Source organism: Sapajus apella, unplaced genomic scaffold, assembly GCF_009761245.1.
Source record: "Sapajus apella isolate SASKATOON/1434 unplaced genomic scaffold, GSC_monkey_1.0 scaffold105, whole genome shotgun sequence".
Taxonomy (NCBI): domain Eukaryota; kingdom Metazoa; phylum Chordata; class Mammalia; order Primates; family Cebidae; genus Sapajus; species Sapajus apella.
The window spans coordinates 5742703-5767934 of NW_022437045.1; the positions used below are offsets into that span (position 1 = coordinate 5742703).

The 25232-nt window shown below is 41.3% G+C and overlaps 1 protein-coding gene across 5 annotated transcripts in view; it reads left to right on the forward strand.

Moving 5' to 3' along the window:
• Window positions 1–26: 26 nt before the first annotated feature.
• Window positions 27–25232, forward strand: part of RMND1 (required for meiotic nuclear division 1 homolog) — a 44731-nt gene continuing 19525 nt past the window's right edge. For 2 of the 5 annotated variants that reach the window (XM_032258817.1, XM_032258821.1), the window contains exons 1-6: window positions 27–194; window positions 5297–5814; window positions 15016–15124; window positions 17784–17859; window positions 20811–20850; window positions 23355–23455. In XM_032258817.1, coding sequence (XP_032114708.1) covers window positions 5311–5814; window positions 15016–15124; window positions 17784–17859; window positions 20811–20850; window positions 23355–23455 — 830 coding nt within the window. In that variant the 5' untranslated portion in view covers window positions 27–194; window positions 5297–5310. Of the gene's footprint in view, window positions 195–838; window positions 876–5296; window positions 5815–15015; window positions 15125–17783; window positions 17860–20810; window positions 20851–23354; window positions 23456–25232 lie in introns of all 5 variants that reach the window. The other 3 variants (XM_032258818.1, XM_032258820.1, XM_032258819.1) reach the window with 3 other exon arrangements.

Consider the following 25232-nt stretch of genomic DNA (forward strand, 5'->3'; position numbering starts at 1 on the left):
GTGGCCAGAGTTGCTTGCTGTCCGTGGGACCGGAGTTCAGTGCGCCTGCGCAGTATTGGGAGCCCGGGAGGGAGCGTCCTTCCGGGAGAGGGGGTGGCTGTGTTCGTGAGAGGCTGCTGCTGCGGCTCTTTCCCTGCAGTCCTGCCGAGGAAGCGTGCGTCCCTGGCGCTTCCTGCTTCTCTTCCGGCGGAGAGGTTAGTGTATAATTGCTTTTCCCTAGCAGCTCCTGTGTCCGGCTCGGAGGTCTGCGCCGCGGCTCCTGGCTGCCCGGAACATGTAGCGTTGCGGGTTACGCCAGTGCGGCTGTGACCCCTAGCCTCTTACGGTGATCTTTGGTCGACTTAGCTGGGAGTGAAAAGCACGCAATCAATTAGTGAACCCTTTTTTTGAGCCAGTGCACCTCAGTAACTGCAGAAATCGATAGAATAATTTTGGGTTTGAAGAATCGGACTGCATGCCCCCAAAGATGAGCGCCACTTTTCCCTTAAATCATAGCCTAGCTGTAACCGATTTTCATAATTGGTATCATTGTTCTCTAAAAGTTGAAATGTGTCCGGGAACTGAGTAACTGCCTTGTGTTTCATTTTAAAAATTCGATCGAATGCCTGCTATGTGCTGGGTGCTATTGTCAGGAGATACAGTAGGAAAAAACGCAAAAATGTGTATCCGCAAGCATACCCTTCATTATAGAGGGAAAACCCACAAATCTGCCCTTTTCCTCTTTTATATTTTTCCTTTATCGTTCTCTGACATATTTTACTGATTTACCATGTTTTTGTCTTTCACTCCCAATGTAATGTAAGGTTCAAAAGGTAAGGAATTTTTTTTTTATTTGCAGCTGTATAGTCAGCAACCAGGACAATGCCTGGCGCATGGTAAGAACTGAGTTCATGTTTGCAGTATCAATTAATAAATTAAAAATTAAAAGGTATGCAAGTGATGTTAAACAATGGAGAAATGCAAAGTGGACGAAGGTAGAGAATGGGTGCTGGTTGTGTGTTTTAAATGTAGTAGCTGGGGAAGGCTTCACCGAATAGAAGACATTTTAGCAAACATTGAAGGAGGTCAGGGTGTGAACCTTTCAGATCCCTGGGAGAAGAGCATAAGGAACAGTAAGTGCGAAGATCCAGAGGCCAGAATGAGGAGGATGATAAGCAAAGAAGAGTGCTGTCAGAGTGGTGATAAAGGGCCGGAGAATGTAGTGCCATGCGAGCCATTTTGGGGGCTTTGGCTTTCCCTCCACCCCTAGACGAAGTCACACACTGTTGCCCTGGCTGCAACCTCTGCCTCCCGGATTCAAGCGATTCTCCTGCCTCAGCCTCCCTAGTAGCTGAGATTACAGGCGCCCACCAGCACGCTCAGCTAATTTTTTTGGTATTTTTAGGAGAGACGGGGTTTCACCATGTTGGCCAAGCTGGTCTCGAACTCCTGACCTCGTGATGATTCACCCGCCTCAGCCTCCCAAAGTGTTGGGATTACAGGCGTGAGCCACTGCGCCCGGCCTTTTTTGCTGTTGTTCAGGCTGGAGTGCAGTGGCGCAATCTCAGCTCACTGCAACCTCCGCTTCCCGGTTTCAAGCAATTCCGGTGCCTCAGCCTCCCGAGTAGCTGGGATTATAGCCCCAGGCCACCATGCCCGGCTAATTTTTGTATTTTTAGTAGACACCGGTTTTCACCGTGTTGGCCAGGCTGGCATGGAACTCCTGACCTCAAGTGATCCCTCCCAAAGTGCTGGGATTACAGGCGTGAGCCACCACGCCTGGTCGGAGGGCTTTAGCTTTTATTGTAAGTGATCCTCAAGCCATAGCCAGATTTTGCACTGAGAAGAGATTCAGCTTGAAAGGATCACTTTGGTTGCTGTGTTGAGAAGAATCTGTAGGGGAACCAAAACAGAATCAAGGAAACTGGTTAAGAAGCTGTTATATTAATCCATGGGAAGGATAGCAGTTTGGAACACGTAGTATTATTATTAATGATGAGCAGTGGTCCAGATGAGGCCTGTGGGATTTACTGACAAGTTGGATATGGAGAATAAAGAGAAGAGTCAAGGTGGACTCCACGTTTTTGGCTTAGCAGTTATGAAGATGTTAATTAGTGCTCATGAATGGGGAAGACAAAAAAAAAAGGGATGCAAGGGATTCTGGGTGTATAAGAAAGATTTTGATGGTAGACCATGGCATGTAAACTGGATATAGAGGAAGTGAAGTCATGAGGAGTGAGAGAGTGAAAAGGTGGTTGGATCATTGGCTTGTGGGTCCTGTTGGAGTTGAAGAATTGTTGGAATTGGGTAAAGAAGGAGTGAGATACAAAGATAGGAGAGTTGAGAGAGTAGAATGCATGAAATTGAGATGAGGAAGTGGCATGTATTGATAATGACAAGAGAGCCCCGTCTGATAGAAAAACAATGAAAGCCACAAATGTAATCTTAAGCTTTCTAGAAGCTGCAATGATAAAAATAAGAATGGGCTGGGCTCAGTGGCTCATGCCTGTAATCTGAACACTTTGGGAGACCTGGGGTTAGGGGGAGCACCTGATGTCAGGAGTTCAAGACCAGCCTGTCCAACATGATGAAACCGTGTGTCTATTAAATACAAAAAATTAACTGGACCTGGTGGCAGGCACCTGTAATCCCAGCTACTCAGGAGACTAAGGCAGGAGAATCGCTTGAACCTGGGAGGCAGAGGTTGGGGTGAGTCAAGATTGAACCATTGCACTCCAGCCTGGGCAGCAAGAGCGAAACTCCATCTCAAAAAAAAAAAAAAGTAAAATTTATTTGAATAATGTGTTTTATTTAGCTCAGTATACCCAGACATATTAATTCAACAAGTAATTGATATAAAAATTGAGATATTTTACTTTTAAAAAAATTAAGGCTCAATTTATACCAGCCAGAGTTCAGTGGCTCAATAGCAATGTGAATTGTCTAGTGGCTACTTTACAGGTCAGAGGATAATGACCATGGGCATGAGTGGCTGAGGAAGAATGAGAAACAGGACCATTCAGAAAGGGAGATCAGGGAACTCAGAGGCCAGGGTATTGGAACAATCATCCCATCACTGATCAGCATGGTTATAGAAATCATTAAGAATTGACACAATCATAGTAATATCTGATTTTTTACATTCATTGTAATAGTGCTTCATGAAGCCTCCATATTAAGGCAGTCATTAAGAGTTTTGAGGTAAAGAATTTAGTCAAACAGGTCAGGTGCAGTGGCTCACGCCTGTATTCCCAGCAATTTGGGAGGCCGAGGTGGGTGAATCATTTGAGGTCAGGAGTTGGAGACCAGCCTGACCAAGACATTGAAACCCCATCTCTGCCTATATATATATATATATATATATATGAATTAGCTGGGCTTGGAGGCACACATGTGTAATCCCAGCTACTCCGGAGGCTGAGACAGAATTGCTTGAACCTGGGAGGTGGGGGTTGCAGTGAACTGAGGTGTCACCACTGCACTCCAGCCTGAGTGACAGAGTGAGACTCCTCATCTCAAAAAAAATAAATAAATAAATAGAATTTACTCAAAGAGAATGAAAGAATACAAGACAGTAGACAAATTCCTAAAATATTTTATAGTTAGGTTCTTCAAAATTAAGGGGTTCAACTGCATGGAATGATACTAACTAAAGGTGAACTACAGTAGCCAATTGGACTAGAATGAATGAAGCACAGAGTACCAACTTTTGAATGGATTTTGAAAGCAGGAGGTTCTACCTCCTAAGTAGCACCTCTGAATCATCTTTGTCCTTACCTGGAGAGAGGTAATAAATACAAGCTGGTGGGTAAGAGTGTTGACTTTGGAATTGGGAAAGGCTGGCTTTTATTTTAATTACACCTCTGTAGCTTCTTAGCAGTAAGCACTTAGCCTCTTTAAACCTCAATTTCCTACGCAGTGAAATGGGATCATTATGAGGTGAAGCTGAGTCACTTGAGTGTAGAAAGCGCTCAGAGTGATGTTGGCGTCTCTTTAGGTTCCTCCTGCACATCATCACCAAAAATTTGTTTCATGAACATACATTTGACCGTGTGACTCTCACAGCTGAAAGCTCAGCCTTCTCCCCACCTGTAGCGACTCTCTAGGATGACTGTGTAGATCCTTCAGTGATCTGGCCACCGGCTCTTTTTTGGTCCTTGTCTCCTGCAACTCACTCCTACCTTCCCTGAAATTGCACCCTGTTTGTGAGATACAGGACTTTATGCCTAGGGTGTTTGACTTGCTGATCCATCTGCCCTTTCAATGGTTCACATGTCATCTCTGTGACGATGCCGCACTCCTCACATGCTCCTTTCTCTGGACTAGAGCAGTTGGTGCATCTGATACTTTTCCTCTGCTAGGCTTTGAATTCTGAGATCATTAATTCATGTATCTCTGGCATATAACATGTTATTTTTAAAAAAGAATTATTGATGACTATAGTTTAACTTTTTTGGGGGGGGGGTGGGCAGGAAACAGAGTCTTACTCTGTTGCCCAGGCTGGAGTCCAGTGGGGTGATCCTGACTCACTGCGACCTCTGCCTTCCTGATTCAAGCAATTCTGTATCTCAGCCACCTGAGTAGCTGGGATTAGGGCATGCACCACCATGCCTGGCTAATTTTTTTTTGTATTTTTAGTAGAGATGGGGTTTTTGCCATTCTGTCCAGGCTAGTCTTGAACTCCTGGCCTCAAATGATTTCCTCCCCAACTTCGGCCTAACAGAGTGCTGGGATTACAAGCGTGAGCTACTGCGTGTAGCCTGCTGTAGGCTAACTTTAACACATTTTGTACTGTAAGGGGGAAATTCTGTTTCCCTTATCTGGAATGTTCATGTATGTACCTGACATGCCTCATGCATGCCCATGCCCAGCCACGAGCTGAAAAGCCCCTTCCTCTTCTAGAATCAGCTTAGAACTTTCTGGGAGCCTTTCCTGATTTTGTTTTCCCTGAGACAGAAAAAAGCAGGCTGGAGTGCAGTGGTATAATCATGGGTCACTGCAGCCTCAAATCTCCTGGGCTCAAGTTAGTGGATATGCTGATGAAGTAAATGAAGTGGTCCCATCTCTATTTTTTTTAAGGTTCTTGTTATGTCAGTAACTTTATAATCTTGTGATCTTCCAGGAAGAAGACTAAATAAAGGCAAAGTGGCAAAAATGTTGTACTTATTTTTTCAACTTTGTTCTTTTACTAGAATTAGCTTAGGATGTATCTGTTTTACAAATTTTTTTGCAAAAATATGCCTGTTACCTAGAGGAATATTATATATGTTTTAAACATTAATTTAAGAACTTGAACTTTGAATTCCTTTTCTTTTAGCTTGAGATGTGGTAATGCCAGCCAGACTTCTCAGAGCTGTGGCTGGATCTCACCGTATATTATCAAAAGCACATCAGTGCCGAAGAATTGGTCATCTAACGTTAAAGTCAGTTAAGGAATTTGAAAATACAACATGCAGCACACTGACAATACGTCAAAACTTGGATTTGTTCCTTCCTGATAAAACAGCTGGTGGTTTGAATAAGTCTCACATCCTGGAAATGAACCAGAAAAAATCAACTACAAGCATGCTGTCTCCATTAAATGCTGCTCATTCCCAAGATGAAAAGGCACGCCTTCCGACCGTGAATTGCTTTGGTACTCACAGGAGAGTGACCCACAGACCAAATCTATTGGGTTCTAAATGGTTTAGAAAAATACTAAAGAGGCATTTCTCATCTTTGTCAACGGAAACATTTGTTCCAAAACAAGGCTTTCCACAGATCAAGAGACCACTAAAAGCATCCAGGACCAGGCAGCCATCCAGGACCAACCTTCCAGTTCTGTCTGTGAACGAGGTAAATTTGGGGTGGCCATGGCTCTTCTGCTAAGTGATCATTGCTCACGCTAAACAGTGTGCACTGCACCCCAGCCTTACCGCCAGTGTAAGAGAAGAGGCAGTCAACTCAGACTTCTTCATCAAGATCTTTAAAGCCTAATAAATATCCAAAGGGATTTGAAATCTTAATTTTTGTTGCTTTTGTTGTTGTTGAGACAGCGTCTCACTGTCGCCCAGGCTGGAGTGCAGTGGCACAATCTCGACTCACTGCAACCTCTGTCTCCCAGGTTCAAGCAATTTTCCTGCCTCAGCCCCCTGGGTAGCTGGGACTACAGACATGAGCCAATACACCTGGCTAATTTTTGTATTTTTAGTAGAGACGAGATTTCACCATGTTGGTCAGGCTGGTCTTGAACTCCTGACCTTGTGATCCGCCCGCCCCGGCCTCCCAAAGTGCTGGGATTACAGGTGTGAGACACCACGCCCAGCCTGCCAAAATCTTAATGTTTAAGAATTAATGATAGATATAAAAACAAAATACAGGCAATAAAACATGAAAATACAATTTGTGAAAGATTTAGTTATTGGTCTAAGGAAACGGAAAATGAGGACTAGTAATAAGTGTAGTCTAAGAATGAGACTGTAATAAAAACCCATTAAAAAACAAACTAGAAATTCTTCATCAAATTTTAAAAAAAATTGTAACTGCAGACAAATTGGCCTTTTTTATGCTGTGAAATCTGTGCATAGGGTGGTGAAATGACACAGTAGGGTAGACTCCAAAAGCAGCAAGGCGGGGGGGGTTGTTTTTTAATACTCTTAAGGTGAAAGGGTGTATTTTTTTATTCACCTTTATGGGATTTCTAGGAATTTTTCTGCTACAATTTGCATTTCTCCTTTAATAGCAATTCAAGGGTCAAGTTAAGCCCTTGGTAACCTTTGTATGTTGCTTAATACCTAGAACTATGCCTTGTACTTAAATGTTTATTAAATTGGAAAGGATCAAAAAGAGGCAAGAGGATCTTTAATGTCCATAGTCATTAACATTAAAGATATTTGAAAGTTGATGAAGACGTCTGAATCTATCAGAAAACGGGTTCGAATGTCGGTCTTCAAGTCTCAATTCTGAAAAGTATCCCCTGAGCCTGTTGAATTTGGGCTGTGTTTTTATTGCTGTGCAGCTGACATCCCTTGGAAAGGCATACATTACCTTTACTCATCCTCAGATTCTGAGCTAGGAATTAATGCATGGTTTTTGTGTTGGATTCTGGAATGGTTTCAGTTCTTGTACGGTGTCTCTGAACCCAGGATGTGAAAGATGGAAGTGTGGTGCAGGTACCGCTCCCCTTTCCTTTTGCTCGAGCTTTGGGGTAACCTGGGAAATTCAGTATTTAGGTGACGGAGATGACAGTAAGTATAAAAACCTGAATTCATGGCAGATCCAAAAAAAAAGAAAACTCAACTTCTTTTCTTTTGTTACATGTAGCAGCACAGTGTTTCTTAGGAAGAACCCGATAGGGTCAGAGAAGTCCCCAGACTGTTTCTTTGGGCCATCCTTAGACTTGGAAACAATGTTCCCAAATACCATTTCTTATTTTTCTTTAGGATTTTTTTTTTCTACTTCTTCCAGGAAAGAATTTGAAGTAGATTTTTAACATTCACCATCGTTTCAAATGAGATAATAAATACTTTACATATTAGTCAGAGCAAATTGTTGACATGAACAGAGATATGAATGTTACGAAGTACCTGAAATGAATAATGTAGTTGAACATTTTGTTTTGAGAAGCCCAGTAATTAAAAGAGGAAGTCTTCCTGGGATTTATTGTTTGTTGTTTATTGTTGTGGGGGAAATGCAGAGTAAAAACAAAAATGTCTTAAGAGAAATAACTTTTTCCAGCACTGAAATGAAGGAGTCAGTTATTTCCTGGGTCCTGTTATAGGAGACGTTATGTAACATGATAGACAATGACCTCAGTTGGAGATTGGCAAAAACAAGCCATATGCTGTCTTTCTGAAAGCACAGGAAAATAATAGAAAATCATATGTTTCTGGCCAGGCAGTGGCTCATCACGCCTGTTATCCTAGGAATTTGGGACGCCAAGGCAGGCGGATTACTTAGGTCAGGAGTTCAAGACCAGACTGGCTAACACGGTGAAACGCTGACTCTACAAAAATACAAAAATTAGCCGGGATTGGTGGTGCACACCTGTAATCCCAGCTGCTCAGGAGGCTGAGGCAGGAGAATTGCTTGAACCCAGGGAGCAGAGGTTGCAGTGAGCTGAGATCATGCCTACACTCCAGCCTGGGAGACAGAACAAGACTTTCAGAATCTGAGATATTCAACCTACATCCCATTGGTTTACAATTACTAAAAGCAATAGTGAGTGCAGTGGCTCATGCCTATAATTTCAGTGCTTTGGGAGGCTGCTGCAGGAGGACCGCTTGCCAGAAGTTGAAGACCAGCCTGGCAACATAGCAAGACTCCCATTTCTAAAAGACTTAAAATTAGCCAGGCGTGGTGGTGCGCACCTGTAGTCCTAGCTACTCAAGAGGCTGAGGTGGGAGGATCACTTGAGCGCAGGGGTTCCAGGCTGCAGTGAACCATGACTGCACCTCACTTCATCTAGCCTGGGCGACAAAGTGAGACCCCGTCACTAACAAACAGACAAAAAAAACAAAAACAGTGATAGCAGCGCTTCTTGTTAATGTCCTGTCTTTGAAGAGAACAGCAGAGGATGGGAACGGTGGGTCTGAGTGGCAGGGAGCCTGACACCAGGGAGAGTGTTTTCAGGCTAATAGCACAGTGTATTACAAAAGCACTAGTGGATTGTTAACCATTTTTTTGAAAAATGAAATAGAATAGAAAACAGAATACAAGGCCGTGCATGGTGCTCAGGCCTGTATTCCCCGCACTTTGGGAGGCTGAGGCAGGTGGATCACAAGGTCAGGAATTCAAGACCAGCCTGACCAACATGGTGAAACCCTGTCTCTACTAAAAATACAAAATTAGCCAGGTATAGTGGCACACGTCTATAATCCCAGCCACTTGGGGAGGCTGAGGCAGGAGAATTGCTTGAACCCAAGAGGTGGAGGTTGCAGTAAGCTGAGATCGCCCCATTGCACTCCAGCCTGGGCAGAAAAGAGTGAAACTCCTTTTTTTTTCCGTCTCAAAAAAAAAAAGGAAAGGAAATAACAGAATACATTGCTCATTAATAAGTTTAATACTGGTTTGTGAAGCTGTTGTGGCAGTTATTGGTGTGTGAGCATATAGTTGTATACGTACTATGTATAGTGATTTCTTATGGGTTATAGTCAAAAAAACTTATAAGATAAAGCACAATACTGGTCACGTAAATTGTATCTGTGTTTTTATAGCTTTCATCTCCAGTCAGTACATTGCAGGAGAAAAGGCATTTTTCCTTAGTGTGATCTATCTACTCACAGTACTTCTGACACCAAATATGTGGGGGCCTTTTCCTCCTCACCCCAGCCAGTTCTCTGGTTCTCCAGACACTAACAAGGTGTCCTGAAATTCAGTTCAGTTCCAGCATCAGTCAGTGCGGACCCCACAGTTAGTTAAGCTCAGCCCTGCAAGACTGCCCTCCCCATTGACACCTATGCTTCTGACCAACCAGCTCCATGACCACCACCCCCTCTTCAGGTTTGATGATTTGCTAGAATGGCCCACAGAACTCAGGGCATCACTTCATTTACCTTTACTGACTTTTTATGAAGTATACAAATGAACAGCCAAATGAAGAGGTGCATAGGGTGCAGTCTAGAAGGGCCTGGAACTCAGGAGCTGCTTTTCCTTGTAGAATCGGCACATGGATGCATTGATCAACCCAGGAGTTCTCCAGACCCCATCACTGAGGTGTTTTTGTGGAGGTTTCATTGCGTAGCCATGATTGATGATTAACCCAACCTCCAGCCCCTTGCCGTTCACCAGAGGTTAAGGATGGGGCTGAAAGTTCTAAGCTTCTAAATCAAAGTTTGGTCTTTCTGGTAACCACCCCCCATCCTGAAGCTGTCCAGGAGCACACTGAGAGTCACCTCATTAAAACAAAAGATGTTCCTAGCACTCGTGAAATTCCAAGGGATTGAGAAGCTTTGTGTTAGTAACCGACGGCAAAGATCAAATATTACAACCAAAAATGCCCCTGTCACTTAGAAAATTACAAAGATTTTAGGAGTCGGTACTGGGAACCAAGGACAAAGACCAAATGTAAATTTATTATATCACTATAGAAGCAACATTGCTGTAATACTCTAATTTTCTTCAGTAATACAGTGTAAATAAAAATACCATTTTTTAAAAAATGTTCTGATCAGAGCATGTGATACTGCTAAAATGAGAATCATATGTAGATTTCTAGCCCCATCTGCTGGAACATGTCTTCTGTAGCCAGAAAAAAAGCAAACATACTGAAATACAGTGGTTCGGGGGTTTTTGTTTTTTGGGTTTTTTAAAAAACATTTTAAAGTAGAAAAGCCCTAAATCTTATAACTATTATTGGTTGGTTTGGCACATCTATTTAAGAGCAAGTTGCTGATCCCCATCCTGAAACCCAAAATATGCTTTATATGCATGTAACTAATGCTGAATTAAGATTCACTATAAAAATCCAGAAAGAGATGCATAAAAAATAAGAAGAAGAAGAAAAAAAAGCAGACAAGACATTCCATGGTTCTTTTTCCTTTTACCAAATAGGCTAAAAGAAAAAAGAAAACAAAACCAAAACAAAATGTCTAAAAAGTCAAGTTCATCTATTAATAGAAAAAGCTCACAACTGAAAGAGACCCAGATCTAAGAAGTTTAAGGAGAATACAGAAAGTAGTGTGGCAAACCATGTAAGCTGAGTGACACTGGGTGGAAATTTTTTGCCAAACTAAATGAGAGATGCCGGGAGAAGGGAAGGGGACAGTTGACAGTCTGGAAAACCTATAGCAAAGATGCTTAGGATGGCTAAGTGAAAACAGATTATGTTTAAAGATTTATTCATAATCTATTTGGAGCTTAGAATGTATTTTCTCATAAAAATAGTGATTGAATGACTTGCCTTGTCCCGGCCTTGAGACTTCAAAATAGTATGCATTCTCAATTTGCCGTTAGTTTCTGAATATTCACATGATTTGAAATACCAGATTGCCGAAAACTCAATTCTGAATATATTGTGCCCTTTATTTTTTATCTCCCAAGTGGCAGTTTTTAAAATTGGCCTTTTACCTTGATTTAAAATAACAAAATGCCTGGCCGGGCATGGTGGCTCATGCCTGTAATCCTAGCACTTTGGGAGGCCAAGGTGAGCAGATCACCTGAGGTCATATGTTTGAGACCAGCCGGGGCCAACATGGCAAAACCCCATCTCTACTAAAAATACAAAAATTCACCAGGTGTGGTGGTGCATGCCTGTAATCTCAGCTACTCTGGAGGCTGAGGCAGGAGGATTGCCTGAACCCAAGAGGTGGTGCAGTGAGCTGAGATTGCACCACTGCTCTCCCACCTGGGTGACAGAGGGAGATTTCATCTCAAAAAATAGTAAATAAAAAAAATAGAATAAGAGAATAGTGCCTGCCACCGCCATCAAACAGACCTTGTACTCTAATGCCAAGCTGTATATGGGGCAGTTGCTGGCATGTCTTAATTGGCACTATAAAATGTGGCCCAGAAGACAGGAGCTGAGAATAAGAAGTCTGTGTTGGTTAGGAGTAACTTTGTCCTGGCTCTCTGGTATAAAGCTCTCAAATGTGACTATGTGAATCCGGGTGGGATAATGGACTCATCTCTGTCCGCAAAATGCCATTGTGCAGAGAAGCACCCAATGGATAAGCTTTTTATATGCTCTAAAATATAGTAGCTGAAATTAAATGCCACTTTTTCAGAGGTGAATTAATGGACAGCCTGATGAAATTCAAAGCTTTTTGATGTATAAAACTTGATAAATGGAACTATTCCATCAATAGGCAAAATATAACAACCTGTCTGCGTGGATAATATGTAATTTCTGCACAGGTCTCTGTTTAGTAAATATATCACTGTATATCAGTCTGGAATATTGCTCCAATAAAGGAACATAAAGTTTGTTTGTTTTTTGGGACGGAGTCTCACTGTGTTACCCAGGCTAGAGTGCAGTGGTGCAATCTCAGCTCACTGCAACCTCTGTCTCCTGGTTGCAAGGGATTCTCCTGCCTCAGGCTCCCAGGTAGCTGGGATTACAGGCATGCCCCACCAAGCCCGGCTAATTTTTGTGTTTTTAGTGGAGCCAGGGTTTCACCATCTTGGCCAGGCTGGTCTCAAACTCCTGACCTCAAGTGATCCGCCCGCCTAAGCCTCCCAAAGTGCTGGGATTACAGGCATGAGCCATCGTGCCTGGCCAAGATTTTTTTGGGGGAAAAAATAAAAGTAGTACACATACTTAGCGCAGATGGGCTTGGCCAGTAACACATGATGGTGAAGCAGATGTGAGACAACAGGGAGAGGCAGAGACGGTGTGGGCTGGAGACCCTCGGCTCCCGCCCTAGCCCATTATTGCCAGACCTTCCACTCAGAAGGTGAAGATGATGGAAACCTGGATTTTGTGTGAAATCTCCATTTATTGTTGACAAGTCAATTCGAACTTTAGAAATGTGATTAGGTCAGCTCTTGAATTGGATGGTTCTCTGAGCTGCCAGTTTACAACTCTAATTCTAGCAAAAGAGACAGCCTCTGCCATTTTCAGTACATCTACAGGAAGATCCTTCAGTGGACTAGCTTGTGACCTTATCTCCTTTTTGGGCTTCCTCCTCTTCCCACTTCAGACCAAACTATGCACATCAGCTATAGCCATCATAGAAGTAATTCTGACATCTTAATGTGCTGTGATTTTACCTGGCAAGCTTGAGTGAATTTGTCAGGTCTTACAGAGTGGAGCCTGCGTGATGTCTCGCCTGACGCCCCTTGCTAGGATTCCTTTCTTTCAGCTAGCTGAATCTCTAAACACATAGCATGTCAGCTCCTTTTAACTCCATGGAGCCTTAAAAAGAACTAGTGCTCACAGGTCTAAACCGTAAGCACATAACCTCTTCCCTGTACTCTGGTAACTCCTGATACATTTTTATTTGTATATCCCTGTGTTCCTGCTTTCTTTGTGACTATGGCAATTAGCTAATTTGGAAGGAATCAGCAGTTATCTGCTCATGATGAGGGTACTACATCTACTTATCTCCAGATTCCCCAGTAATTTCAGCTTGTCTTTATTTTTTCCTAATTGAATTAGTTGCATTTTGCTTATGAGTAGATACTTATTGATTTTGGATTTTTCAGCTTGCATGGATCCTCAGGTTGTCTGTTATTCCTCTACCTTTTTTTTTTTTTTTTTTTTTTTGGAGATGGAATCTTTCTCTGTTGCCCAGACTGGAGTGCAGTGGCTTGATCTCAGCTCACTACAACCTCTGACTCTCAGGTTCCAGCGATTCCCCTGCCTCAGCCTCCCGAGTAGCTGGGACTACAGGCGCATACCACCGGCTAATTTTTGTATTTTTTAGTAGAGACAGGGTTTCACCATATTGGCCAGGCTGGTCTCAAACTCCTGACCTCGTGATCCGCCCACCTTGGCCTCCCAAAGTATTCCTCTGCTTTTAAACCACACATCAGAACTGTGGAACAGATTGAGGAAGGGCAAACAGGGTCAGGCCATTTCATGAGAAAGAGCCAGGAGTTACCGAATGGAGGTGGGAGAAAGGAATGAATTAATATATACTTATCCAGAATTTCATACTGGGAATGTAACAGAACGGGAAAGAATTGGGGAGCTGAGATGAGTAAGTCCTAAGAATAAATGTTGATTTAGTGACTCATAACTTCTTTTGGCCAACTAGGATCTAACAACCGTTGAACATTTGTATTAGCCACAGTCCTGAGCCGTTTATATTTATTAGCTTATTTAAACTTTACAACAACCCCATAAAGTAGGCATTCTTGTTATTCTGATATTCTTTTACAATTGTAACCAACTTGTGCCTAAAATCTTAACTCTTATGCCAATAGCTTTCAAACTTCATCAACCACATCTCACAGTGAGAAATATATTTAACATTTTACATACATAGCGACCTAGCGTAGACATACAGATGCATATAAGTGACAGAAAACTTTATAAACTAGCATTTCCTATGAATAATATGCTGTAATATTTTCTATTTAGTTTTATTAAAAAGCTGTTTTGGGCCAACTAAACTGATATCAGAACTCACTAATGTATTGTGACCTACAGTTTGAAAAAACAGAGCATTGAACCATAGTGCTTACCATCTGTATATTGTATAGACACAACGTGACTTTCCTCATGTGTACACAGGCAAGATGGGGCATGAACCAAAGTACTAACCAAAACCAAGACATATGCTCAGATTTACAAACCTTTTTGTTTAATGTTAACCAGAGTAAAAATGCTGTAATTCCTTTGGGGATGTAAAGGAATCTGCCTGGACAAGAGTAGTTACAAATTAGAAAATGACCTCAAATACTGATGTTGCTTTGAAAAAGAGTCATGGAGCCGGCGCAGTGGCTCATGCCTGTAATCCCAGCACTTCAGGAGGCTGAGGTGGTTGGATCACGAGGTCAGGAGTTCGAGACCAGCCTGGCCAACATGATGAAACCACATCTCTACTAAAAATACAAATAATTACCTGGGCGTGATGGCACATGCCTGTAATCCCAGCTATTCAGGAGGCTGAGGCAGGAAAATCACTTGAACCCGGGAGGTGGAGGTTGCAGGGAGCCATGATTGCGCCACTGCACTCCAGCCTGGGTGACAGAGCGAGACTGTCTTTTTAAAAAAGGAAAAAGAAAAGAGTCATGGAAACTCAGGGTTGGAGAGACTTAACTATCATTCCAGCCAGTCACCCATGTGATGCCTTAATCATCTCTGTATTTTTCATTCGGTCTGTGCTTGAGACACTACCAGTTGCGAATGGCTTCCCTTTCAGATTAATCCATTCCATCTTTTTGGCTGGTGGGAGGGAGGGAGCAAGTTCTTTTGAAGATCAAGCTGAAATTTGTATCCCAGTAGCTTCGTTCTCTTCATCTTCATCCCATCCCTTCTATTGCCCTTTGAGGTGTTTGAAGAAAACTCTGGAGTTCTAGCTTTGCAGAATGGTGTCCCATAGGGCACTCAGCGGCTATCGCGGATGCTTCAGCCTCTTGGTAACCTATGTTGTGCCCATCTCCCTGGAACAGGACCTAATGCACTGCACAGCCTTTGCAACGGCAGATGAGTATCATCTGGGAAATCTGTCTCAAGATCTGGCCTCCCACGGATATGTTGAAGTAACAAGCTTGCCTCGAGGTACTTCTTCTTGAACCGGGGGCCAAGTATGTTAAAATGTATTGGATAATTTTCCTATGATACTATCTTAAGTATGTATTTGTTTACAATATATTTTCTTTTGAAAGGATTACATCATAAAAGTGGATGTTGAATCTCTTCAGATGACAAAGATAAGAAAATAAAATGTGTTTACACAGAGCTTCTCATTAAAATCAGTATGATTTATTATCATTATTACTTGAGGTGGTCAGAGGTCATACTATTCATTTCTATCACATTAAGAAGTTATTTTAGTATTACAGAGTATTACAGGAGAATCGTGAAGTTGGTAGACATGGGGAGATCTGTTTAAAAAAAGTTTACCAGCTCAATCTAATACTTTAAAACAATTAGTTAAAAGATAAAATATGAAAAATAAGAAAATTAAAATGAAGTTAATTGAGGATTTTAGGGTGCTATCAGGAAGGATTCTTGAGAAATAGCTTGCTTTACATTAATTAAAAATAATATAGGCCTGGTGTGGTGGCTCAGGCCTATAATCCCAGCACTTTGGGAGGCTGACGCTGGTGGATCACTTGAGGTCAGGAGTTCAAGACCAGCCTGCCCAACATGGTAAAACCCTATCTCTACTAAAAATGCAAAAATTAGCTGGGCGTGGTGGTGTGTGCCTGTAATTCCAGCTATTCAGGAAGCTGAGACAGGAGAATCACTTGAACCTGAGAGGCAGAGGTTGCAGTAAGCCAAGATCACACCACTGCACTCCAGCCTGGACAACAGAGAGAGACTCTGTCTCAAAAATAAATAAGTTACTTAGAACATTTTGATGAAGAAACTTCTACAGTAAAACCCAGGATAGCCCAATACTTAGAACATGAATTAATTTACCTCAGAGTAGCAAAACTAGGTTGAAAGCCTTCCTACAGCAGAGGAAATTCTTAAGAGTCAATCCGATAGAAGATATTTGAAGTATTGTGTTTTTTGGTCTTGAGAATCCAAACAGACTGTGTGATTAGGTGACAAAACAAGCATCGTTGACTGAGAAGACAGAGCTATGTCTGTAGCCCCTTAGGATGAAAATTTGCTTGAAGGTATTATTGGCTGACTCTGAAGGCTGTCAGCTGTGTGGTTGATGCATCTCAGGATTGGGGGCTTCACTGCCCTGGGTTGTTTCAGTCCATTTTTTTTTGCTTTTGGCTGCATCAGGCAAACTCTGTCCTATCGTAGTAATCAACAATTTACCAAAAAGAAAATATCAGAGTTTTGGTCTCTGTCTGAATTGCCCATCACCCAGCCTTTACCAGGAATTTCTGAAGCTTTGAAGATCCCAATTTGACATTAAGAGATTACATATGACTTTTTGCAAGTTAATAATAGTATATTTGGCTGGGCACAGTGGCTCACACCTATAATCCCAGCACTTTGGGAGGCCAAGGTGGGCAGATCACAAGGTCAGGAGATTGAGACCATCCTGGCTAACATGGTGAAAGCCTGTCTCTATTAAAAATACAAAAAAGAAAAATAGCCGGGCATGGTGGCACACGCCTGTAGTTTCAGCTGTTTGGGAGGCTGAGGCATGAGAATTGCTTGAACCCAGGAGGTGAGGTTGTGGTGAGCTGAAATCACACCACTGCACTCCAGCCTGGGCGACAGAGCCAGACTCCATCTCAAAAAAAAAAAAAAAAATAGTATGTTTATTTATTGATATATTAACATATTGTTTATAATTTATATTACGGAATATATGCTTATGATAAATATCACTATACTACGTTAAGCAACTTCTTATGATGAATGTTGGTATGTTTTTTATGTTTAATAATACTTAGGCCAGGCCCCCTGGCTCATGCCTGTAATGTACTTTGTGAGTCCAAGGCAGGCAGATGGCTTGAGCTCAGGAGTTCAAGACCAGCCTGAGCAATATAGTGAGACCTCATCTCTGCAAAACATAAACAAACTGCACATGCCTGTAGTCCAAGCTACTTGGGAGAGGGAGGAGCCTCGAGTCCAGGAGGTTGAGGCTGCATTGAGCTGAGATCATGGCGCTGCATTTCAGCCTTGGACATAGAGCAAGACCCTGTCTCAAAAAAAATAAATAAATAAACTATTTTAAATAGTTGCAGGTGGCTGCAGCGGTAGCCCTTGCAGTGGTTAACCTTGAAATTAGACATGTTTTGAAATGGTCAGTATCATTATTTCTATGTATTTTCTATTGCCTTACTCTTTACACTTTAAAATTCAACAGAAGGAGTAGTTTTGGAATATTAAAATTGTATTATTAATAAAATAGTATTTAAAGGAAGAGAATATATTCTTCAAATTTTAACTTAATTTCATAGAAGTTTAATTCTTGAAGCTTAGTTGTATCGAACCTAAGACTTTAATAATTATCTGGACTAGTGTTATTGAATCAAAATGGGTATGAATGAGCTCTGATAATAATATCACAGGTTGGATGTTTTATAAAAGTAATTGCATATCATTCTTTTGGTGTTCATATTTGCATTTTTATATATTAAATCCTTTCAGAGGCCTTAGTAAAAAGATGGTGATTGTGTTACAGAGCACTCCATGGCATATAAAGAAATGATCTTAAGTACTTTATTAAAGTGTTTATAGGTGATTCTTATAGCTTGTGTTACCTTGACAAGCTTATATGTTCATTTATTTTAAATCACAGATGCAGCAAATATTTTGGTGATAGGTGTAGAAAATTCTGCAAAAGAAGGTGATCCTGGAACAATATTCTTCTTCAGGTAAGAAAAGAAAGAAACCCCATTAGGTGGTGATGGGTTGGGGCCGAGTAAGTGTGGTCTTTAAAGGTGCAGGCATACCTTGCTTAACAGAACACGTGTTCAAACTGTATTTGTGATTTAAGTTTATCATTTAATTCTTTTTTAATCTAGGAGAGTTTGTCACTTTTAGGAATCCTCTGGTAAACTCTCTTATGAAGTAAGGAGTTTTTCAAACAAGTGAATGATCTTTCCTGGCGTGTCTTTCTTTGTAAACACGGATTTTCATGGACTAAATTCTTGGAAAGCAGCCGATTTCCCATTCATCTTCAGTGCCCTTGGTCAGACTCTTGCCCCAGGGAAACTCCTGCTGCCTCCCTGCTGGCTCTTCTCTCTATTTTCTTTCTTTTCTCCCTTCCCCTTTGGTAACTGTTTAAAGTTTTAGCTTACCTCTCCAGAGGCTTTAGAGTAAGAGACTCATAAACACATTTAATCCTTTTATCTGAAGCCTGACTCAATACTGAATACTCCACAGTGGCTGCCTGGGAATGATAATGATGATGGGACCATGTGAAATAACCTCGTTTGTCCTCACCACACTCGATGAAGGTCTGTTATTCCCATTTTGCAGCTGAGGAAACTGAGGGCCATAGGAACTAAGTGAATTACCCATAGTCATGAGACTAGTACGCGGCAGAACAAAAACACATGGAACATCTGTGAGAATCCAAAGCTGAGTCAAGTTTTTGTGGTCACAATCCTTATAGTTGATGAGAAGTGGAAGTTCATTTTTCCATTCAATGCCTAACTTCCTTTTGACCCCATCTTTAAAGATAATCAAGATTCCAACTTTAATTCAAGTGGAATAATAGCATTCCTGTTGTTCCAGGTGAGGAATTTAGATATTTGAGGGCCTCTAGAGCAGCACTGTTCAGTAGAAATATAATGCAAGCCTCATATGTACTGATACATTTTCCAGTAACCACATTTTAAATATTTTTTTTAAAAGATAAAATTAATTTTGAACAACACAAATATGTTTCTTGAAGTTAATTTTAACAATGTATTTTTTTCAACCCAGCCTACCTAAAATATCATTTCAACATGTTGTTAATAATATTTCTTCACTGTCTATAGTAAGTCTTTGAATTTTGCTATGTATTTTACACTTACAGTGCATCTCAGTTTGCACCAGGCATGTTCCGAGCACCCAGTAGCCACATGTGGTTTCTGAGTAGGGAAGGGAGCTGAGTACAGTGTTGCACAGGACAGCTCTAGACGGAGGAATACGCAATTCACCAGGCCTCTCTTCTGCCTGGAAGGGATTCTCTGAACTGATACTGTGGCTGTGGCTTGAAATACCTCTTAAATCCATATCCTGAAACCTTCTCCTGGCCTATTGTAACAGCTTACTTATTGTCTCCCTGCCTTCCTGCTCACCCACCACCAGTCCGTCTATCTTGTTGTAAGCAGGGTCATTCTTCAGTGGGCATTTCTGACCACTACACTCTCCTGCCTAAATTTCTATGGAATATAAACAAATTCTTTATCACCGCATAAAGTTCCCTTCAGGATTGGCCGCTACTTGCCTCTTTAACCTGGTTGCCCTCTACTTGACCACATCTGCAGCCATGCATCTACTGGCTGTTTATTCCAAGATGCTGCTCTGCTCCCTCCCACCTCCTCCCTGAGCCTGTGTGTCTCCTCTGCTCTGTTGTCTCCTCTTGTTTTCTCATTTGGCTACCTCTGCTAGTCCTTCGGCAGAAGGGTCCCTCTGGTATACGTTCCGTAGTATACTCTGCATACTCTTATAGCGCTGACCACACACTATTGTAATTGGTGGTCTCAGTGCCAGTCCCAGTCTTTTCTAGATTGAGGATAAGAATGCAGTCATACTCATCTTTCTGTCACAGATACTGAGCACGGACCCACACATATACTAAGCACTTTACTTTAGAGATGTTTAAAGAATGACATGGGATCGTTAATATTTTTACATTTCTTCTATTTCCTCTTTTCCTTTCTCCAGTGCAGTAACCCTGAGCCATAACTCCTGTTTTTATTTATTACCTAAAATAGCATCAACACATCAGACTTCAGAAATCAAAACAAGTGCATTTATAGTGTTAGACCCTAAATAATGTCAAAGCCGTAATCGGATTCAGAGGGCTTCCTATGGCTTCATTGTAGTTCTGTTCAAAGCACTATGAGCATGGGTAGCATTAATCCATAGAGGCTTTTAGCCATCTGACACTTAAATTAGTCCGACTAAAAGCATAACCCTTGGCCAGGTGCAGTGGCTCACACCTGTAATCCCAGCACTTTAGGAGGCCAAGGCAGGTGGATTACCTGAGCTCAGGAGTTTGCCACCAGCCTGGGCAACATGGTGAAATCCCGTCTCTACTAAAAAATATAAAAAATTAGCTGGGCACAGTGGCATGCACCTGTAGTCCCAGCTACTTGGAAGGCTGAGACAGGAGGATTGCTTGAACCCAGGAGGCAGAGGTTGCAGTGAGCCAAGATTTCGCCACTGCACTCCAGCCTGGGCGACACAGCAAGACTCCATCTCAAAAAAAAAAAAAAAGCATAGCCCTTTGTTCTTTGCCCATTAGCCTGTCCAATGAGAGCTGAGACAAGGTCTCAAAACTTCCTTACCCTGATTTCTATGGATCAGAATTGAACCAAGTGTGAAAGAGTCTACACACGAAGTTGTATAGTATTACAATAATAGCTATTTATTCTGCAAACCATGTGAAAAATCATAAATTTTTGGGAGGTCAGGTTTTATCAAGAATTTTATTTTAGCTCTTATTTTAGCAAGTTCACCTAAGGACCATAATGTTAAACTAGTAAGTACATTGTATTTTGAAATATTACATCCTGTATACATTCTACAAGTTACATGGCTTTATACATGACCCTAAAGAATGTATTCTACCTGTATCTTAGTGGATTCTTTTATTTTTTTGAATCAGGGAAGGAGCTGCTGTGTTTTGGAATGTGAAAGACAAAACTGTAAGTGTAAATAAAAATGTGAAAGTATAAAAACTTAGTTTTGTGAGAGTGAATTGTTAATTAGCACTACTCAATAAACTGAAACATTAGAAGAGAAATTAATAGGTAATGCACAACTTATTTGCTCTGCATTATGTGATATTTATCTTATCAGTTTTATCTTCCAAAAATATATTGTATTTTGGGTTAAGAATTCCTGCATTTTCATTTTTCTAGACACACAGTCATTTGTGGAGAATCAGAATCATCCTAACTATCCTGCAGACAGAAGAAAGTACTGTAGACCTTGAATGTTGTACTATACAAAATGTATACACAGTTAATTGGATGCTGGTCGCATTGGGTGTTGTTTTAGATCAAGTTGTCTACAACTTACTACTCGTGAGAAATAAGTTTTTCAGTATCCAAATCAAGATTTAATACAAACTTTTTAGAGGCAAACTGATAGTCTACATTAAAGCTTTATATTTAACCCCAGCAATTTTCCACCTAGAAATTTATCCAAAGGAAATAACCGTAACTATTCATGATGATTTATATACAAAATGTTCATAGAGCAATATTTATAATGGCAAAAATTAGAAATTACCAAAATACACAATAATAGTTTGTTAAATACATCCATATACTACAGATATACTATAGATACCCTTAGAAATCATGTAAAAAATATCTGTTTCTGGGAGATTACCTACATATATAATACAGTTACATTAAAAGAGAGACTACACGGCCAGGTGCAGTGGCCCACGCCTGTATTCCCAGCACTTTAGGAGGCCAAGGCCAGGAGTTCGATACCAGCCTGGCCAACATGGTGAACCCCATGTCTACTAAAAATACAAAAATTAGCTGGGCATAGTGGTGCACATGTAATCCCAGCCAGTTGGGTGGCTGAGGCACAAGAATCACTTGAACTTCAGAGGCAGAGGTTGCAGTGAACCAGGATTAGGCCACTGACTCCAGCCTGGGAGACTGAGAGATACTCTGTCTCAAAAAAAAAAAAAAAAAGCAGGTTACAAAATATAACCAATATAATCTCAGAACTGGTTAAAAAAAACATGCTTTATACAATCCCAATTTTACTAAAAGGAAACACATAGCAGGGAGTGGGGAAGGGAACTTGGAAAAGAGAAAATACAAATGACCAGTAAATATAAGAAAATACAAATTGGCTATTTGAAGTTGCAAAGATGTAAAAAGCTGATATTACACCATTTTCTTAAGAGTAGTTTCATAAATGTTTAGATTCTACATTTGGAAAAACTGTTTTGGAGAGCAGCCTAGCAGTATTGTAAGTGTGGGCCAGGTGTGGTAGCCACACCTGTAATCATGTCAATTTGGGAGGCTGGGGTGGGAAGATCGCTTAAGCCCAGGAGTTCCAGACCAGCCTAAACAACATAGTGAGATCTCATCTCTACAAAAAGTTTTTAGAAATTAGCCAGGGTTGTAGCGCGTGCTTGTGGTCTGAGGCTGAGGCAGGAAGATCACTTGAGCCCAGGAGTTTGAGGCTGCAGTGAGCTATGATTACATCACTGCACTCCAGCCTGGGTGACAGAGTGAGACCCTGCCTGTTACATATACACATATTTTGTAAGTGTGCATTATCTTTTGATCTAGCAGTTCCTAAAGAAATATTCTTACAAGACCATGAAGATGTAATAATGGAGAGGAGAAAAAAATCCCCTGTGGAGGACACCTAGGTTGGTTAAATAAATTGCAGTTCCTCTATTAAGGAAAATAGTGTTGAAAATGTTCATGTGCGTAATATCCTATTTTACATAAAAGCCACATAAATAGGTACATATATACACATAAAAAGTCTGGAAGAATGTGCACCAAGTTTAATTATGGTTGGCTCTGGGGATTAGGACTTCAGTAGAGTAGAGAGAAAGAGATGGTCATTTCCCACACCTGTGTGGCTTAATTTTTTATAAGTATTTTGGGCTTTATTTTTTTTTTTTTTTTTTTTTGAGATAGGATCTTGCTCTGTCACACAGGCTGGAGTGCAATGGCCTGATATTGGTTCACTGCAACCTCCACCTCCCAGGCTCAAGCCAGCCTCTCAGGTAGGTGGGACTACATGTCTGTGCCACCACACCCAGATAATTTTTGTATTTTTTTGTAGAGATGGGGTCTTGCCATGTTGCCCAGGCTGGTCTTAAACTCCTGAGCTCAAGTATCCACCCACCTCTGCCTCCAAAAGTGCTGGGATTATTAAAGAGATTTAAAGAATACAAATTATAATATTACTAGTGATTTTCTTTGGGTTGTGAGATAATGATAACCTTTATTTTCTTCTTCATCCTCATCTGTGTTTTCCAAATGTAAAAACAAATGAACATGTCCTCCTAGTTTACTATCACAATGGATTTGCCTTTTCCTTAAAAACATGCAACACAAATAATGCCTTTAAGTGGAATAAAGACTTAAAAGCATTAAAATCATAACATTCTTGAACTGAGGAAGTCAGTTATGATTTCAGGTTAATCTTCCTTTTCTTCTAGATGAAGCATGTGATGAAAGTTCTAGAAAAACATGAAATTCAGCCCTATGAAATCGCACTGGTACACTGGGAAAATGAAGAACTTAACTACATAAAAATAGAGTAAGCAACTTTTCATCAAATTTCTGAAAGGGGCACTTGGAATAAATTAGCTAAAGCAATAGAGGAGATACGCATATGGAAACTTCATTTTAAGAAAAAAGTTGTACAATATAAAGTCTAACCCATAATACAATAAATATTAGAGGATAAGCATAATTCTTTAAACTTCTCAGGCTATCCACAAGTTAAAACAAGTAAATAGTATAGCCTCCAAATGGAAGTTTTAAGTTTCTAAGCAGCCTAGTCCAATAAAATAGTATGCATTTATCAAATGAACCTATCAAATTATTCCAGTAAATTTTTCTCTTAAGTAAATCCAGTTTTTTCCCATTGATTTGGAGGAGGTATAAAAAGGAAATATAGAGAGGGGCAGTCTAGGAGACCCACTTGTAGAAATGTGGGTACTGGAAGAAGTGGGACCTCGTATACCATTTTCAATACGATATATGAGTAGGCAACAAACTAGTTGATTTTCCTGACTCAGCAAGAGGGAAAAAAATGAAGAGATATTAGGGCCGAGACAGAGGCAGTATGATCAGGATGGTAGGATCTTTTTCCTCATAGAGTTACCTGTCTAGTGGAATATGAGAAACAAAGTCTTTGTAGGTTCTTAAGAAAGGTAGTGTTGGCCAGATGCTTCTGTGTTTTCCAAATGTAAAAACAAATAAACATGTCATGCAGTAGCTCACACCTGTAATCCCAGCACTTTGGGAGGCCAGGGTGGGAGGATCACCTGAGGTCAGGAGTTCAAGACAGGCTGGCCAACATGGGGAAACCCCGTCTCTACTAAAATTGCAAAAATTAGCTGGGTGTGGTGGTCCATGCCTGTGATCCCAGCCACTTGGGAGGCTGAGGCAGGAGAATTGCTTGAACCTAGGAGGCGGAGGTTTCCATGAGCTGAGATCGCACCACCGCACTCCAGCCTGTGCAACAGAGTAAGACTCCATCTCAAAAAAAAAAGTGTTGAAAGCAGAGCTTTGGGAAGACTCGGAAGAGAGACAGAGAGACTAGCTATAGAAAGACCAGATGGGGATAAGAGCTGAGTAATCCATACTCACCACCAGTAGGGCCAGTCACGGTTTTCTAAAGTGCCTTCCATGCATTATTTCATTTAATCCTGAGAAAACCCCTATAATTGCAGCTAACTGGCTTTCAGATGAGATTTACTGCATCCTGTCTTGCCAAAGGGCACCTGACTGTGAGTCAGTCTGAGCCCAGTGGTGGCTGCAGTCAGAAGTAAGGATGTAAACCTGAGAGAGACAGCAAATGAGCAGCCTGTAGAATTCGGTCTTTAGCAGTTGTTCAGCCCTTGGCCTGCGGGGATGGCTCCTATGAAGCCCTTTCTGTGTTCTATCAGGTTTACATTAAAATGGCAAAAACCGTGATTACTTTTGCACCAACCTAATACTTCTGTATCAAACTATTGTTAACTAGGCCTTTGTGTGTGTGTGCATGTGTGCTTATCCACACACGCACATGTTACTGTACAGTGTGTGAGGAGTAAAATCCTCAATGCTTAGGATCCTAGAGTTGGCTATTTCGTTTCATCAGAAAGACTGTCCTGGCTGCCACCTACATGGTTATTATGTGAGCCCTGCGAAATTCCAGGGATCTTCTCAGCTCTGTGGCATGGGCCGAGCTGACTCATAAAGCCCCTCATAGCCAGGCACAGTAGCCCACACCTGTAATCCCAACACTTTGGGAGGCCAAGGCAGGCAGATTCACTTGAGGTCAGGAGTTCGAGACCAGCCTGGCCAACATGGTGAGATCCTGTCTC